This window comes from Dasypus novemcinctus, chromosome 1 (genome assembly GCF_030445035.2).
Source record: "Dasypus novemcinctus isolate mDasNov1 chromosome 1, mDasNov1.1.hap2, whole genome shotgun sequence".
In the NCBI taxonomy this organism is placed as follows: Eukaryota; Metazoa; Chordata; class Mammalia; order Cingulata; family Dasypodidae; genus Dasypus; species Dasypus novemcinctus.
The window spans coordinates 135302612-135319395 of NC_080673.1; the positions used below are offsets into that span (position 1 = coordinate 135302612).

Here is a 16784-nt window from a genome sequence, read left to right on the forward strand (position 1 = left end):
AACCTGCAAGGAGAAGCCAGGCTGCACTTTTCTCATTTAGTGCAGAACTCTCCTCAGTTAAATATCTAAGCTTTTCACTTTCAAAGTCTGCCTTTCATCTGAACTGGGACTCAATTTTGCCAAGTTCTCTGCCACTTTAAAACTAGGGTCACTTTTCTTTCAGTTTGCAATGACACAGTCATCATTTCTGTCTAAGGCCTCATTGGAAAAACCTTTAGCATCCATATTTCTACCAACAGTCTCTTCAAAACAATCTAGGCCTTTTCTATCAAGCCCTTCATAATTTTTCTAGCCTCTAACCATTACCCAATTCCAAAGCCACGTTCACATTTTTGTTATTTGCACTAACACCACCAAAATCTGTTTTAGTTAGCTAGGCTGCTAAAAGCAGATACCATGAATGGATTGGCTTAATGGAAATTATCAGCTTACAGTTTTGAGGCTGAGCAAACTGTCCAAATCAAAGCATCACTAAGATGATGTGTTCTTCCCAAAGACTGGCTGCTGATGATCCCTGACTCCTCTGCCATATAGCAAGGCACATGTCGGCCTCAGCCACTCTTTCCCTTCTCTTCCATGCTTCACTGCTTTCAGCTTCTTGTTCCTATAGCTTTTTCTGTCTGAATTTCATTCTTTTATAAAAGACTCCAGTAAGAGGACTGAGACCCACTCTGGGCCATGCTTTAACTGAAGTAACCTTACTAAAAGGCCCAACTTACAATGGGTTCACACCCACAGGAATGGATCAGATTTAAGAACATGTTTTCTGGGGTACATAGAGCTTCAAATTACCACAGGTGGCTCAAGTGACTGGGCTTCCGCCTCCCACTTGGGAGGTTCCGGGTTCTGTTCCCGGTGCCTTCTGGAGAAGGCGAGTTAGTGCAGTGGGCAGGCATGGCAAGCTGACTCAACAAGATACCACATCAAAAGAGACACAAATAGGAATGACAATGAGAGACACAACAAATCAAGGAGCTGAGGTGGCTCAGGTTATTGAGTGTCTATATGTGGGTCCTGGGTTTGGTTCCTGGTGCCTCCTAAAGAAAAGATGAGCAGAAACAGAGAGCACACAGCAAATGGACAGAGAGAGCAGACAGCAACCATGAACAAGGGTAAGGAGGATAAATAAAATATTAAAAAAAAATTCACCACAGGTATGTACTGTCTTTTAGAAATATTATTGCTTAACAGACTACAGTATAGTATAAATATAACTTTCATATGTACTAGAAATCAAAAAAATTCGTCTCACTTTATTGTGATATTCACTTTATTGCAGTGGTCTAGAATTGAACCTGAGGTATCTCTGTGGTATGCCTGTGTGTATATGCATGTGTATATATGTATATGTATCTCCTGTTGGTTCTGTTTATCTGGAGAACCATAACTATTATACTACACTGCCAATAAGGTAGCTATGAGTCACATGTGGCTTTTTAGCACTTGAAACACGGCTAATCTGGTGACTAAAAACAGAATTTAAAATTTTTGTTTAATTTTAAGTACTATAAATTTAAACAGCCACACTGGACAGAGCAAATCTTCTGTTCCCTGAAAATACACATATATACAAAATTTTATATAATGTGTGGGGTTCATGGACCCTAGGAAGCCTATCAATTTCTCCTAAGAAATAAGAACCCCAACCTAAACAATGTATGCAGTAGGACTACAGTATAATACAAACTGTGCTTCAGAGTCCATTTAAGAACCCTTCATTTACAATAATTAAAAGGCCCTCTAATCAAAAGATACTATAAACAATATTACAGAATAAAATTAAGTTTTGTGTTAGACTTTAAGATATTAATAATAAATGTTTCTAACAAAATGGAATTATTGGTATTCTTTTTTTCTTTATCTGTGTTTACTATTTTTGTCATTAAAAAACAAAAAATTCTTTTCAAAAATAAAAGTGAATGATTTCTGGCTTGCTTGATGTCAGAAGAGGGGGAAAAATCATCCACTAGAATTAGAGAACTATTTTTGTTTAATATTCAGCTTTTACAGCAACATATAATTCTAACCACTTTCAGGATAGAAGTCACAACATTTTCACTCATCAAAGGCTACTTAGTGACTTAGAAAAGAAATAGGAATAAATAAAAAAAAAACAATGGGAATGCAGGCACCAAACCCAGAAATCTTATTAAATGTAAGCTCTTATTTAGGTTAGTTTTTGAAATGCCTCTCCTTATCTTTCTGGATTCATTACATCATTTCATATATAAATAAGAAAAGCTTTGTTATAACCTATCACAAAAGGCAAATTTTTAAGTGACCTCCCTTAACTATAAAAATGGCTAAGGTCCTTTGAATCCCTCCTATGCTATTGCTGCCACTATCTACTAATTCCAAGCTACAAGCAACCATGAAAAGATTTCTTGAAATGGACCCCCATAAACTTTGCAATTCATTTAGCAAGTATTTACTGAACTCTTATTATGTGCCCAGGCCCTGTTCTAGTCACTAGAAATGCAACAATAATTAAAATAATTAAAGCCCCACTTCATGAAGCCTATGTATTAGGTAATACTTGAGCAAGTTCCTTATTCTAGCTGTGGTAAGTGTAAAGCCTGCAAAAGTAAGAAAGAAATAATGAAGAAAGCTAACACTGAACACAGAAAGAATATAGAAGGGACTAAAAGACGGACTTGCCAAAACTATATAGCATGCTCAGTCTACATAGTTCTAATTTGGAGGTAGGGAACTGGGATATACGCAGAGGTTTTAAACTAAATCATTTTCACTGCATATCACTGAAAAGATTTCTAAAAAAATTTTTAAAGTTTTAATAAAACAAACATGTATATTGGTCTCACCGCTGGAGTGGCTCGGAGATAAATGATTCCATTCAGTTCGAGGCTTTGGCCAAACTGGTTATTCATCCAGTCATGCCAGTCTTGATATATTGTCCATTCTGTTTCATTCATGCAGTCAGATTCATACAAATTAGATGCAAAAATATACCTAAAAGAGAGTCCCCAGTAACACATAAATCCACTCCAAGAAAACATAAAAAAAACAGAAAAGCAACAGGATCTATTACATGGACATGGAACCATCTCCTAAACTCTGGCACACAGTTCCTTGGACAGTACAAAAAAACAATAAAGTCTCTCCAAATATGCTTTCCCACAGATCATGCTTCTTCCATGACACAGCCTCACAAATGTCTGAATTCCCTCCAAAGGAGACTTTTCTTTTCTCCCAGCTGGCCCAAAATTCCCCTATAATAATAAAAGCTAACACGTACTGAGCACTTACCTAGGTCAGACATACTACTAAGTATTTAAATGCGTTAAAAAATATGTTCCTGGTCAGTAGTTTTCAAATTTAGTTCAAGGACCCCTGAAAATCCCTAACATCCTTTCAGGGGGTCAATAAGGAGCAAGATTTTCTTCATATACTGCTCATCAACCAAAACAACATATCACAACAGCTGAATATAAAACCACATAGGAGAATCCAGCTGTCTACTTTTAAGTCAGACATTAATTGAGATTTGTAAAAATGTAAAGCAATGCCACTCTTCTTACTGACTTTTTTGTTTTGTTTTGGAAAATGTCATTGTTTTCATCACAAGCATATTATTTATGTGAATATATTATGGGTTTATTACTGCTAATTTTAAATACTTTTAAAATTTCTGTTATAATTTCTAATAATATAAATATCGATAAAGTCCAAAGCTCTTTGTGTTCCTCAATCATAATTAAAAAATTAAAGGTATCCTAAGACCAAAGATTTAGAACTGCTGTGTTTAGCTAACTTCGGAGGTCAAAAGAAACTTTACATATGCATGGCAATTCTAAGGCCCTATAGATTTTTGATCTCCTTGCTCCAGTGAGTCTAGAAGACAGATAAAAATTTTACCAGAGCAGGTGAGAAGTTTCAAAGGACGGGGGGGGGGGGGGGGGGGGGGGGGGAGGGGGGGGCGGGGGGGAAATAGCAGGTGAAGCTGCTCTGCAAATTTGAATGAGATGGCTATCATATTCACATGGATACTGGGTATTATAAAGGCAAGGCATATTAAAGCACTTCCCTAACTTCATTAGCACCATACTGCTAAGGATTTTGAATATCATTTTCTATCTCAAATCCCCAACTCAGCCTCTCATATTTACTTTGACTTCCAGTAATGTAGAATAAAAAAAAGGCACAGCTCTAAGTAAAAAGACTCAAAACAGGCAAGTAAAAGCCATTATAAATACCTGTCACTATACACAGATCGTTCAAAAAATAAAACAGGTTTTTCTGCATCTTTGAGCTTGCCATTGAGAGAGGCAAGCTGCGCTCGTATTCGACTGAGGCACGCGTATGACTGGAAAGTAAAAGACCATCGTTCAGGTTTCTCATACATCATCTGAAGAACATTCCCACCACTTTTCTGAGATGTTGTCAGCTCCTATTTTAAATTCAAAAAAAAGAAACAAAAGCAAAGTTAATAATCAATAAAGCCAATTTTTTTTTAAAAGCTCAAAAAAGAGAAGTTGGATAATAACTGCATAATGTTTAGTAAAATTAGAACGGTTAATTCCCATTTGTTGTATTCTTTCCCACCCTATTTTTCAGATTGCCTGAGGTCTAGAAGAATCTGAAATGTTGGTTCAAACCATCAGTTCTTAGATTTTTCTCAGAAGAGGTGACAAATAGCCCATGGAAGAAATTGTTTAGACCAAGCAAGATTTTTTAAAAATCTGAATTAGTAGTCAATATTTAAAAACTAAATAGCATCACATAAAACACCCAGATTCATATCTTCTTTTTTAAAATAAGAAAACCAAGCAATACTGTGCCTGCATTTTCTCTTGGCAAAATCAGCTCAGGCCAATTCACACATGTCCCCATTAGGTGAGACCCCCACCATTCCTTGCTGACTCTCACAACAAGCTTAATTCATTCGTATGTTAGCTGCCTGGCCTCTTTAGACATTTGAATTTGTAACCTCAATCTTCTTACAAACAGAATAGAACAAATTTTACAATTCATTAAGCACATTGTTGAAACCAATATTTTCAGTTAAGAGATGCATATATAAAATTTTTAAAATTTAAAAATTAAATAAAAGCTCTATAACCTTGTATCTGAATTGGAAATAGCATAAAGAACTCATGGATGGGAAGTGGACATGGCTCAACTGACAGAGCATCCACCTACCATATGGGAGGTCCAGGGTTTGAATCTGGGGCCTCCTGGCCCATGTGCAGCGCTGCTGCGCACAAGGAGTGCCATGCCATGCAGGGGTATCCCTCGCGTAGGGGAGCCCCATGTGCAAGGAGTGCACCCCGCAAGGAGCTGCCCTGCACAAAAAAAGCGCAGCCCGCCCAGGAGTGGGGGCACACACACGGAGAGCTGACGCAGCAAGATGATACAACAAAAAGAGACAGAGATTCCCCCAGTGCCGCCAAGAATGCAAGAGGTCACAAAAGAACACAGAGCGAATGGACACAGAGAGCAGACAACGGGGGAGAAGGGGGAAGGAAGGGGAAAGAAATAAATAAAATGAATCTTTGGGGAAAAAAAAAACTCATGAACTATTTTTCTCTTTCTCTAACCACCAAAAAGGCCGATAAACAATGACAACCCAGTAGCACTGAACATACCTACTACCCATATTAGGATCTCTAAATACCATTTCCCAGTTCCAGAGCTGATCAAGGTCTGGGGAAGAGATGTACAAATGAGTTTGATACATTCTGTCCCAGAAAACAAGGGAGCTATCAAATACTACTGGGGTCATGTCAAGGGGAAAGGAGCCACTGTGAAGGGACTTCAATTGGTCAAAGATAGGACAATTTGAACATCAAAAACAGTAACTGCAATACAAAAATCAATGAATTCATAAAACTTTAAACAAAATCACTTTAGTTATCTTTGGAGGTTGCTTGAGCAACGATTAATTATTCTTAAAATTATAAGAAAAAAAAGATACGGAAAAAAATTCAAGCATTTTATCCTAGATATTTTTGAATGAGTACAGGTCCAGGGTAATTAAGTAGTTGATGAAGAATTCCACCTAAAAAAGCTGGAGTGCTTGAGAATCAGAACCCTTTGCAACACCTAATGAAATATTGGAACAAAACAAAAATTAGCAATAGCTGCTAAAATCATTAGAGTAGCTTTATAATGAATTGATTAGTCAGACAACACCTGAACTGACTGATCAATTTTACATCACTAAAGGAGGAACAAGACATCATATTTCACCTGATATAATGCAAAAGGAAATATGTAATGACATCTAGGAAGTACTAGCAATAAAAGAGAGTAACTAGATCTAATCAAGCCTCTAGAGATGTAACTACAAATTTACAGGAAATACAGAGAATTAAAAAACCACCACAGAGATTCACTCAGTCAAATACAGAATAAGGAAAATTATAGAAGACAATTGATCCAGTTTCTTCAACAAATAAAACTGAAAAAAAAAAAAGGAAGAGAGAATCAACAGATCTAAAACATAAAAGACATAACAACCAAATGCAATTTGTGGACCTTGTCTGGCTCCTTTTTTTTTTTGTCTCCTAATTTTAACTAACTCAAAAAAAATTATAAGACAATGAGAAAATCTGATCACAAACTGGTTATGATGACTAAAGAATTGTTAATTTTTTAGATATTATTTTTAAAAGAATATATCACAATAAAATTGCTTTAAAATTAAAAAATAAAATAAATTAAAAAGAATAATTTTTCCTATAGTCCCTTTTTTGAGCTTATTTTCTACAGATGAAGTAATATATTGCCTAGGACAGAGTTCTCAAAATGTGGCAAAGGAACTCCAGGGGTCTCTAAAATCTTTTCTCCAAGTCTACAATAAAAAAAAAACTTTATTTTTATAATAATATCGAAAGTGGAAACTTTTGCTTTTTTTCTACTCATGATTTGTGTAGTTGTCCAGAGGCTGTATGACGTGGTATTGCAAGAGAATGAACAGAAAAGCCAGATATAGGAATCCGGCTTTTGCTATTAGGCCAGACATTAAAATAATTTGCAAAAGCATAAAATTGTCATTTTTCTCATTAATTTTTTTTGTTTGGGAAAATAAATAAAAATATATTATTTATGTTAACTTGTAATGGATTTATCACTGATTTTTAAATAACTGATAAAATTTTAAATTTCTGATTTAATTCTAATATGGTAAATTATCAATAGATCCAACCCACATAAAATCTCTTTTGAGTTCCCCAATCATTACAGACAATATGTATATATTTGATGAGTGAAATAAAGTTTTAAATGGAGGCCATCTTATATCTCAAAATAATTAAGAATTCACAAGCTGTTTCAAATATTTTGCTAAATAGAATCAGTCAATCTTCATTATTTTTGGATTCCATATTTGCATATTTTACTCTAAACACTAAAATTAATTAGTAACCACAAAATCAATACTTGCATGGCTTTCCCAGCCATTCATGGACATCACTGTGCAGCAAAAAATTTGAGTTGCCCACCACACACGTTTCCAGCTGAGGCAGCACAAGATGACACTCTGCAATTCAGCTCCCATACTGTAAACAAATGTTCTTTTCACCATCTACTTAGTGCCACATTTTTGCATTTTTGTGCTTTTTATTGGTGTTTTAGCCGTTTAAAACGGTTAAAAATATAAGTGGAGTGCTGAATTGCTGCCCAGTGTTCCTAAGTGCAAGAAGGCTGTGATGTGTCTGGCTGGGAAAATACGTGTGTTAGATAAGCTTCATTCAGTCATGAGTTATAGTGCTGTTGGCAGTGAGATCAGGGTTAACAAATTAATAATATATATTAAATAATGTGTCTTTAAACAGAAACACATAAAACAAGGCTATGTTTTGACTGGCTGACAAAGATGTTGTGATCAGAGGCTCACAGAAGCCTAGCCCTGTATTTCCCCTAGGAGCATAGTTCAGTATTCCCTAATTCAGTGTTCACAGCAACCTTACGGTACATAACTACATGAATAATGAGATCAACTATAAATTCCACACTATTATAAAACTAAGTAATTAATTTAGAAATATAACCAATGGGTACCACCCACACACACAGAAATCCCATAGAACTATACATAAAACACAATATTAACACTGTGCTAAAGTTAACAGCATAATTATAATAATACTGTTTCATGAATTGTAACAAAGGTATCACACGAATATAAAATGTTAATAATAGGGAAAACTGTGTGTGTGAGAGGGAGTATATAGGAATTTTGTACTGTATGATGTCTGTGTAAACCTCCAGTTGTTCTAATAAAAAATAAATTTAAAAATACACATATAAAAAAATACATAATGAAACCCCTGATTTAAAGTATTATAAAAATGAAACCTAATCAATATATTAGTGAATTTATAAGATCTATATCAAAGTTATTTCAAACAACAGAGCTCTCTGGGGGAAAAAATGTACTAACTTCTTATAGATAATTAAAATGGTGAAACTATTTAAATCATCTCCCCTGTGGATGAGAAAAAGGGTAAATGCAGATTGGAAAGGTCCAGAAAAAGAATAACTAAGTCAACAAAAGGTTTAGATGGTTACCTATCATTAGAAAAGAGATGGACCAAGAGCTTAAAGCATAGTTATAGACAGACTTGTTTACCAACTCTGTAAGTACTAGTATAAGGATAAACTAAAGATTGAAAAGGGACTATTTAGGTCAAATTTTTTAAGTATGATTTTATTCTAAAATTAATGAACATTTGTACTTAGGTTCTCTAAAATGTTAAATAAATTCATATTAATAAATGTATACTCTGGATACAAACTTTTGAGGAAAGGCAATCACATATTCTCACACTATGGTTGTAACTGTAGATCAAATACTAAATAAAATTATGACCTGCCCCAGCAGACAAAATTCTTACGTTTGAAAATTGTTAGCTCAATCTCAAAATATGGATATTTCACTCCCACTCAAATTTTTAAAACAAAGATACATAAATAAAGATTTCTGGAACTACAGCAGAGGCAGGGCCCACACTGGGCCCCGCACGCCAGAAAAACCGACAGCAGTGGCCAAGGACGCAGCACGGCAGATCGCTAGAGTAGCAGGACTGACCCAAGACTGATCTGGCCGGCCCAAAGAGCGCTTGCCACAGGGGCACCAAGGTTACGAACGTATTTTCTGATGAAACTGGACTAGAATAATCTTTATGATATTTGTATATGTACATATGTGTATATATATATTTTTTTAAATTTTGCATTGGATTTAAAGTGCCATGAGAAAATGTGCATATTGCAAGGTAGTCCTAGCCACCTCCTTGATTTGGTACTCGTGGATATGTTCCTGCTGCTTTACTTCAGTAAATGCAGTAAATGTGATGGGAAACAAAAGACAGAGGTCTTCCTCCTGGAGATGTTCTAGACCCAGTACAAAAGCCTCATGAAGGTCGTGGAGAAATGGGGAAACCAGTCATCATTCCTAAAGAGGATCAGGAAAAAAATGAAAAAGATGTTTAAAACCAATCAGTTCAATTTAATGGCAAATGAGATGGTTGCACTCAGCCGATCTTTACTAGATGTTAGTTTAGAAGGGTGTAAAACAAAGTTGTATCCAGATAATCTTCCTACAAGTGTGGTGATTGTTTTCCACAATGGGACTTGGAGCACACTTGTGCAGACTGTCCACAGTGCCATTAATCACTCACCAAGACAGAGGGTAGAAGAAATTGTTCTGGTAGATGTTGCCAGTGAAAGACACTTTTTGAAAATACCCCTAGAAAGTTATGTGAGGAAATTAGAAGTACCTGTTCATGTAATTTGGATGGAACAATGTTCTGGATTAATCAGAGCTAGATTAAGAGGTGCTGCTGTTTCCATAGGTCAAGTGATCATGTTCTTAGATGTGCATCATGAATGTGCAGTGGGATGGCTGGAGCCTCTCTTAGCCAGGATCAAACATGACAGGAGAACAGTAGTATGTCCCGTCATTGATATGATCAGCAATGACACTTCTGAGTATATGGCAAGGTCTGATATGATGTATGGTGGATTCAACTGCAAGTTCAATTTTTGCTGGTATCCTGTTACCCAAAAAGAAATGGACAGAAGGAAAGGTGATCGAACTCTTCCTGTCAGAACACCAACAATATCAAGTCTTTTTTCAACAGACAAAGATTACTTTCAGGAAATTGGAACATATGATACTAGAATGGATATTTGAGGAGGAGAAAATCTAGAAACTTTTTTAGAATTTGGCAGTGTGGAGGTACTTTGGAAATGTTACATGCTCACATGTTGGATATGTTTTGTAAAGCAAATAGGAAGATTATCAATAAAAATAACAGATGATTTATAGAAGTTTGGATGGATGAGCTCAAGAATTTCTTCTATATAATTTTCCCAAGTGTTATAAAGGTAGTTTATGGACATATATCATCAAGACTTGGTCTAAGACACAAGTTACAACGCAAACCTTTCTCTTGGTACCTGTAGAATATTTATCCTGATTCTCAAATTCCCCATCACCATTTTTCTTTGGGAGAGATTTGTAATGTGGGTACAAATCAATGTCTGGATAACATGGCTAGAAAAGAGAAAGAAAAAGTTGGAATATTTAACTGTTATGATACGGAAGGTAATTAAGTTTTTTCTATACTGTCAACAAAGAAATTCGAACAGATGACCATCGCTTATATGTTTCCAAACTTAGAGGCCCAGTCATATTGCTCAAACGCCACCACCTAAAAGGCAACCATTGTGGGAGTTTGACCTCGTGAAATTAACCCTGCAGCATGTGAACAGTATTCAGTGCCTGGATAGAGCCATGGGAAGAGTACAGCCAGGTGCCCAGCATTAGAGACTGCAATAGAAGCTAATCCCAGCAGGGGCGTCTTATAAAAAGGAAGCAAAAATTGACAAGAGGTAAACAATCAAAAGTAAACCTATTTAGAAAATACTTAGAGATAACAAACTGAAATAAGGATGTAGTTTCTTTCCCAAACTACTTAAAAGACTAAATTTATTTTTATGATTTTAACTACTCTTTGCTAATTTAATTGTATATCAACTTTCCACCTCTAGAGCATCCTTAAAGAAAAGAAAATGTTTCATACAAGTGAATTTTTTCAGGTAAATGAAGTTTATCAACTCAAAAATTTTTATACAGATATTTTTAAAGGAAGAGGACATTAGTGTATATTTTATTTTCCAACCATAGTAAGGATAGAATTTTGAAAACTCCCATAATAATTTCAGACAACTTATGAACACTGACTGTTAAATGCATAAAAAAAATTAGCAATAAATATGGATTGCTTGCACAGCAGTAAATTCTTCTGAATGTGCTACCATGACAAAGCCACTTGTAAGCAGAAAATAAGATTAAAGTTGTCAAAAGTATAAGTAAATACTTTATGAATAAACTACATTAACTCCATGAATAAACTATATTAACTTTAATGCAAAAGTCTGTGACCCCTATTTTGGCCACTCATATGATTTGATTTCTTCCTAGTTCTCATATTGTATATGTGCTATCTAATACTTTCAACAACTGTACATACCCCCTCTTCAAAACAAGGGTATCTAAATATATGTTTTTGGAGCATATTTTGATCATGCATTGTCATTCAAGGAGTTAGGTTTGGCAGGCCTAACAAACTTTAAACTTTTGACAAACCAACAAACATTTTCTCTTAGAAAAATTTCCTTCACCCTTCCTGGATGTCAGCTATTCCTTCAAACAGTTATAGTAGACAAAAAAAAAATGTTAGTATATAGTCTACAGTGAAAAAAATTTTTTTTCTAATAAAAAAAAAGAAAAGCCAGGTTACATTAAATTTCCCTTATTCCTGACATCTGAGTTTAGGCACATGTTCTCATTTCTTCAGAAAGGATATGAGGATTATTTATTTTAAAGCAACTGAACTTCAAAATAAATTGATATACTAGGGTTCTCTAGAGAAACAGAACCAACAAGATATATATATAAATCTAACTGAGAGACACGTTTAATAAAGTCTATTAGAAGTAAACTTGATTAATTTGAAAACACGTAGGACAATTTTCTATGAATAGTGAATAATACTGTAATAACAAAATAGGGCTCCCATCTACCATATAGGAGTTCCAGGGTTTGATGCCCAGGGCCTCCTGGTGAGGGCAAACTGGCCCACATGAAGGGCTGGCCCACATGGAGTGCTGGTCGATGCGGAATGCCACCCTGCACAGGAATGTCGCCCTGCGTGGGAATACTGCCCAACGCAGGAAAGCCTCCCCAGTACAGGAGTGCTGGCCAACACAGAGAACTGGCACGGCAAGATGACATAACAAGAGACAGAGGAGAGAAAAGAAGACGTAGCAGAACAGGGAGTTGAGGTGGCGCAAGAGAGTAATTGCCTCTCTCCCACTCCGGACGGTGCCAGGATCAGTTCCTGGAGCCACCTAATGAGAATACAAGCAGACACAGAAGAACACACAGCAAATGGACACAGAGAGCAAACAATATGGGGAACAGGGCCGGGGTGGGGGAGAAATAAATAAAATAAATTAAAAAAAAAAAAGACTACCTATATAAAATTAACTGGGCTTGTTATAAAGATAGGAGAAGTTTGAAACTTTTTCTGAAGCTACAATTCGGCACTGAAGTATAAGAGGGACTCAGTTCAAATTGGCTGTTTTTTAAAGCATCATTTCTTAATGTACTTTAATTGTAACTATATATACTCTCTTTGTCAATGCTTATTTCCAATTTGTAAAATCTAAGTTCTCTGCCTTTTTATGTCTATTAAAATAAGTACTTTTTATTTCTAAACAAATATTTCTATTTTTTCCAAAGGTTATATCTGTTATTTGAATTACCCAATGAATCTCTCTTGCCCACAGTGATTTCAAAATCTACTATTATAAAATAATTGAGAATCATGCCCCATCACCTAATTATGAAAATAATAATCACCTAATTATTCCAAAAAATGCAAACACTTAAAACTAAATCAAATGTCTGTAATATAATTTCACTGCTCAGATGTTAGTTTTTGTCTCTTAGTTTAACAGTATACCAAATTAGAAAATGAACAGTAATCCAGGGTATCATTTTCTGGTTCTTTCAGATAATCTAAAAGTCCATACAAAATGTTTTCTTTTGATCCTATGCAGGGAAGATGTGAGACTACAAATCACTGTTTTCTTGCATGTAAGTATGTATGTTGGGAATAAAATACATACTAGAAATCTAGCTAAAAAATACTGTGTACCATACTTAAGTTGAATGCTAATTATATCAGTTTTTCCCCTCTGAAAAGTACACAGAAAAAAAAATGTGAATTGGTAGAACATTCCTAAAAAGCAATTTAGCAGTAGTTATTAAAAAAGAGGGAAGCGGACTTGGCCCAGTGGTTAAGGCGTCCATCTACCTCATGGGAGGTACGTGGTTCAAACCCCGGGCCTCCTTGACCCGTGTGGAGCTGGCCCATGCACAGTGCTGATGTGCGTAAGGAGTGCTGTGCCATGCAGGGGTGTTCCCTGTGTAGGGGAGCCCCATGCACAAGGAATGCGCCCCATAAGGAGAGCCGCCCAGCGTGAAAGAAAGTGCAGCCTGCCCAGGAATGGCACTGCACACACAGAGCTGACACAACAAGATGACGCAACAAAAAGAAACACAGATTCCATGCCGCTGACAACAACAGAATTGGACAAAGAAGAACATGCAGCAAATACACAGAGAACAGACAACTGGGGTGGGGGGAAGGGGAGAGAAATTAAAAAAAAAAAAAAGATAAACAGAAGCACTTCATTAAGTATTAATTAAATAATTTTTCAAGACAGACTTTTCAAAATGAATATGCTGTTGTTTTTTCAAACAGGTATATTTTATTCCTTCTTTCTCAGTTACTAATTTTTTGGTGGCTTCTTAGTAGCAAGAATTGTTAGATAAAGTAAAACAGTGCTTCACATTAATAATAAAGATTCCTCCAAAGAATTCAGCCCAAAGAGGAAAAAAAGGACAGAATGGTGATCTCAAAAATAAGCTAAAAGCAAACAATTATGTCAATGATTTGGCTCTCAATAATAATATAAATCACCAAATAAAGCACATTCTTATATGAAATAAACCTTCAGTACAAAGACTGATAATCATGTAGGTGGTATGCTTTAAAGATAATTTACCAGGGTAGAAAGAGAAGAGGGAAAGACCTTTTAGGTCCTTTGACCTAAAATAAAAATTTTGCCAAAATTGGTCCCCGTTTATCAGTAAGTATGCCGACAACATTTAAGCCACTAGGTGGCAGGTAAAACAAAACAAAACACAAAAATCTAAACATGCAAAATGCAGTTACTGACTAGAAGAAATGAAAGATACCAATAGTTTAATTCTTGCAATTCTGCAGCAACTACCCAGAAGTTCTGGTCAAATAGGGAACACCCAAAGCAGGACTGGACTTGCCAGTGGTGGGTTTGAAGACACTATTACCAGCATTCTAAGAAAGCAGAGGTTTAGATACTGCGAGATTCACAATATAACCTCAAGGAACAGATAAGGGATAGGTCTAGGAAAGACAGGCGCCAGGATAAAGGAAGAAAATCCCAAATCTTGATTTAAGTGGAAGACCAAGGAAAAAAAAAAAGAAAATCTCCAAAGATACAGGGAATGGAAGAGACGGCTTTGGACAACAACTATTAGAGTGATGAAAGGCAAAATGTCAAGAACAAAGTTTTATGGTATTTTTCATTTTTTAATAACTCATTTTATTCTTTATTTTAGTTTTTCTAAATTATTATGTATTCTATTTCTAATTTTTAAACCTGCCAATTCTATTTCATTTTCCTACTAATTGAATTTGGCAATATATTAGGATTCATTTTTTAAGAAGTTTTGGATCACAGAGGGGTTCAACTATGGCAGGGGAGGAACACTGGTGTGGGGTGTCATGGATGGGGATTGTATGGGTAGGAGGGAGTTCTCCAGGGCATGCATATAGGGTATGTACATATGTTCGGATGTTCACTGGGTATTGTCATATTGGGTAGAGTTACACATGACAACTGAGGGAGTGCTGAGTTCTCATCCTGGGGACCTCTGTCGCATTCCCTAATGGAACAGCAACACTCCCCCAAGTGCAAGGGCAAACACCAGTGAAGAACGATAGTCCAATGATGGGCCCTTGGTACTGATGACTTTGCTTATGAGCCTGTGAGCTTGAAATTTCAACTAGGCCTAGAGCTGCAGGGTCCCTTACAGTTACCTCCTGAGAGCCTCCATGTTGCTCAAATGTGGCCACTCTCTAAGCCAAACTCAGCATGTAAATGCATTACCTTCCCCCCAATGTGCGACATGACTCCTGGGGTTTAGTCTCCCTGGTGCTGAGGGATTACTACCATCACCAGCTGGTGATGCAACTAGAAAAAGACCTTGAATAAAAGGGGGATAGGTAAAGACAAATGAGTTTACATGGCTAAGAGACTTCAAAATGAGTTGGGAGGTCATCAGAGGGGTCACACTTACGCATGTCTCAGCAGGACCCCAGAGAAAGCCAAAGTAGATACAACCCCAGGTACTGGTGCTCCTGATGGCTATGGAGACACACAAGTTCTATGGTCATGACAGATGGCTCTGGAATTCAGTGCCTTGCCAGTGGGCCCTACTTTGGAACTTGCGCTCTGGAATGTGATGTTGACTCAGATGCCAACTCTCTACACATGCCTCTTCTGTCACTTTTACTGAATCTGTGGTTGGTGCTGGGGTTTGTGTATGCTCAGAACCCTGAGCCTCAGAGAGTTGCAACACCTACTCTCCGGTTCGTTGGATTTACCCAGGTCAGTTGACAGAGAGGTGAGAATGGTCAACCACCACACCAGGGAACCAAGAATGTCTACAACTACAAGAAAGAGAATCGCATCCATCAGCCATGTGGGATCTAAGCCCACTCTCTATTTAGAGGTAAAGTGGACATCGCCACCCCAGGGTCCACAGGATGGAGGAATATAATATGGATTGGAGTGAACTTGCTGTATTCTACTATAGAACTGTTGTGACTCTAGCAATGGCAGTAATTGTATCATTGATGGGGAGATAGTGGCCACAGGAGTTGCTGAGGGGAGAGGAAGGAAGAGATGTGATACGGGGCATTTTCTGGACTTGCAGTTGTCCTGAATGATATTGCAGGAACAGATGCAGGACACTGTATATCCTGCCATAACCTACTGAATGGACCGGGGGAAGAGTATGAACTACAATATAAACTATGGTCCATGTGGTGTGGCAGTGCTCCAGGGTGCATTCACCAAAAGCAATGAATGTGCCTTACTGATGAAAGGGGATGTTGATATGTGAGTGGGGTATATGGGAACCTCTTATGTTTTTTAACGTAACATTTTATGTGATCTATTTATCTTAAAAAAAAAAAAAAAGACAATAATAAAAAATAAATACAAAAAGTTAAATAAAAAGAGTCAATTATTATTCCCAGTCTTTCTTTATAGAACAAAGTTTTTATTTATCAATTCTCTGACCTCCTCAGATCTAACAATGCAAGTGTCTGGCACACATTTCTATTTTTAACTCAAGTTTGTAATTTACTGCTTTTAATTTTAATTTTCATTTCACCAGACATGAAAATCTTTGGTGAAATATAGATTAGAGAAGCCAAATTCACTTTCACAGATGCATACATATACACAAAGAGTGAATCAGGGGTTGTGCTATAAAAATTGAAATTTAACTGTTATCTCCTTTCTCATTTGCAATGTAGAACGGAAAAGTGCTGGGAAATTGAAACTTACATGTCCAGGGGAAAGTTCTGCAAGAATGCAAGTATAAGAAAATGAAAGAGAAATGATTCTCTCTA

At 36.4% G+C, this 16784-nt stretch overlaps 1 protein-coding gene and 1 pseudogene across 3 annotated transcripts in view; one reads left to right on the plus strand and one right to left on the minus strand.

Moving 5' to 3' along the window:
• Nucleotides 1–16784, minus strand: part of DCK (deoxycytidine kinase) — a 29915-nt gene that overhangs the window by 7755 nt on the left and 5376 nt on the right. For 2 of the 3 annotated variants that reach the window (XM_004477541.3, XM_004477543.4), the window contains exons 3-4: nt 4215–4408; nt 2823–2970 (exon numbers count right to left, since the gene is read on the minus strand). In XM_004477541.3, coding sequence (XP_004477598.1) covers nt 2823–2970; nt 4215–4408 — 342 coding nt within the window. The remainder of the gene's footprint in view (nt 1–2822; nt 2971–4214; nt 4409–16784) is intronic. The other variant, XM_004477542.4, reaches the window with a different exon arrangement.
• Nucleotides 9216–10913, plus strand: LOC139438179 (polypeptide N-acetylgalactosaminyltransferase 1 pseudogene; annotated as a pseudogene).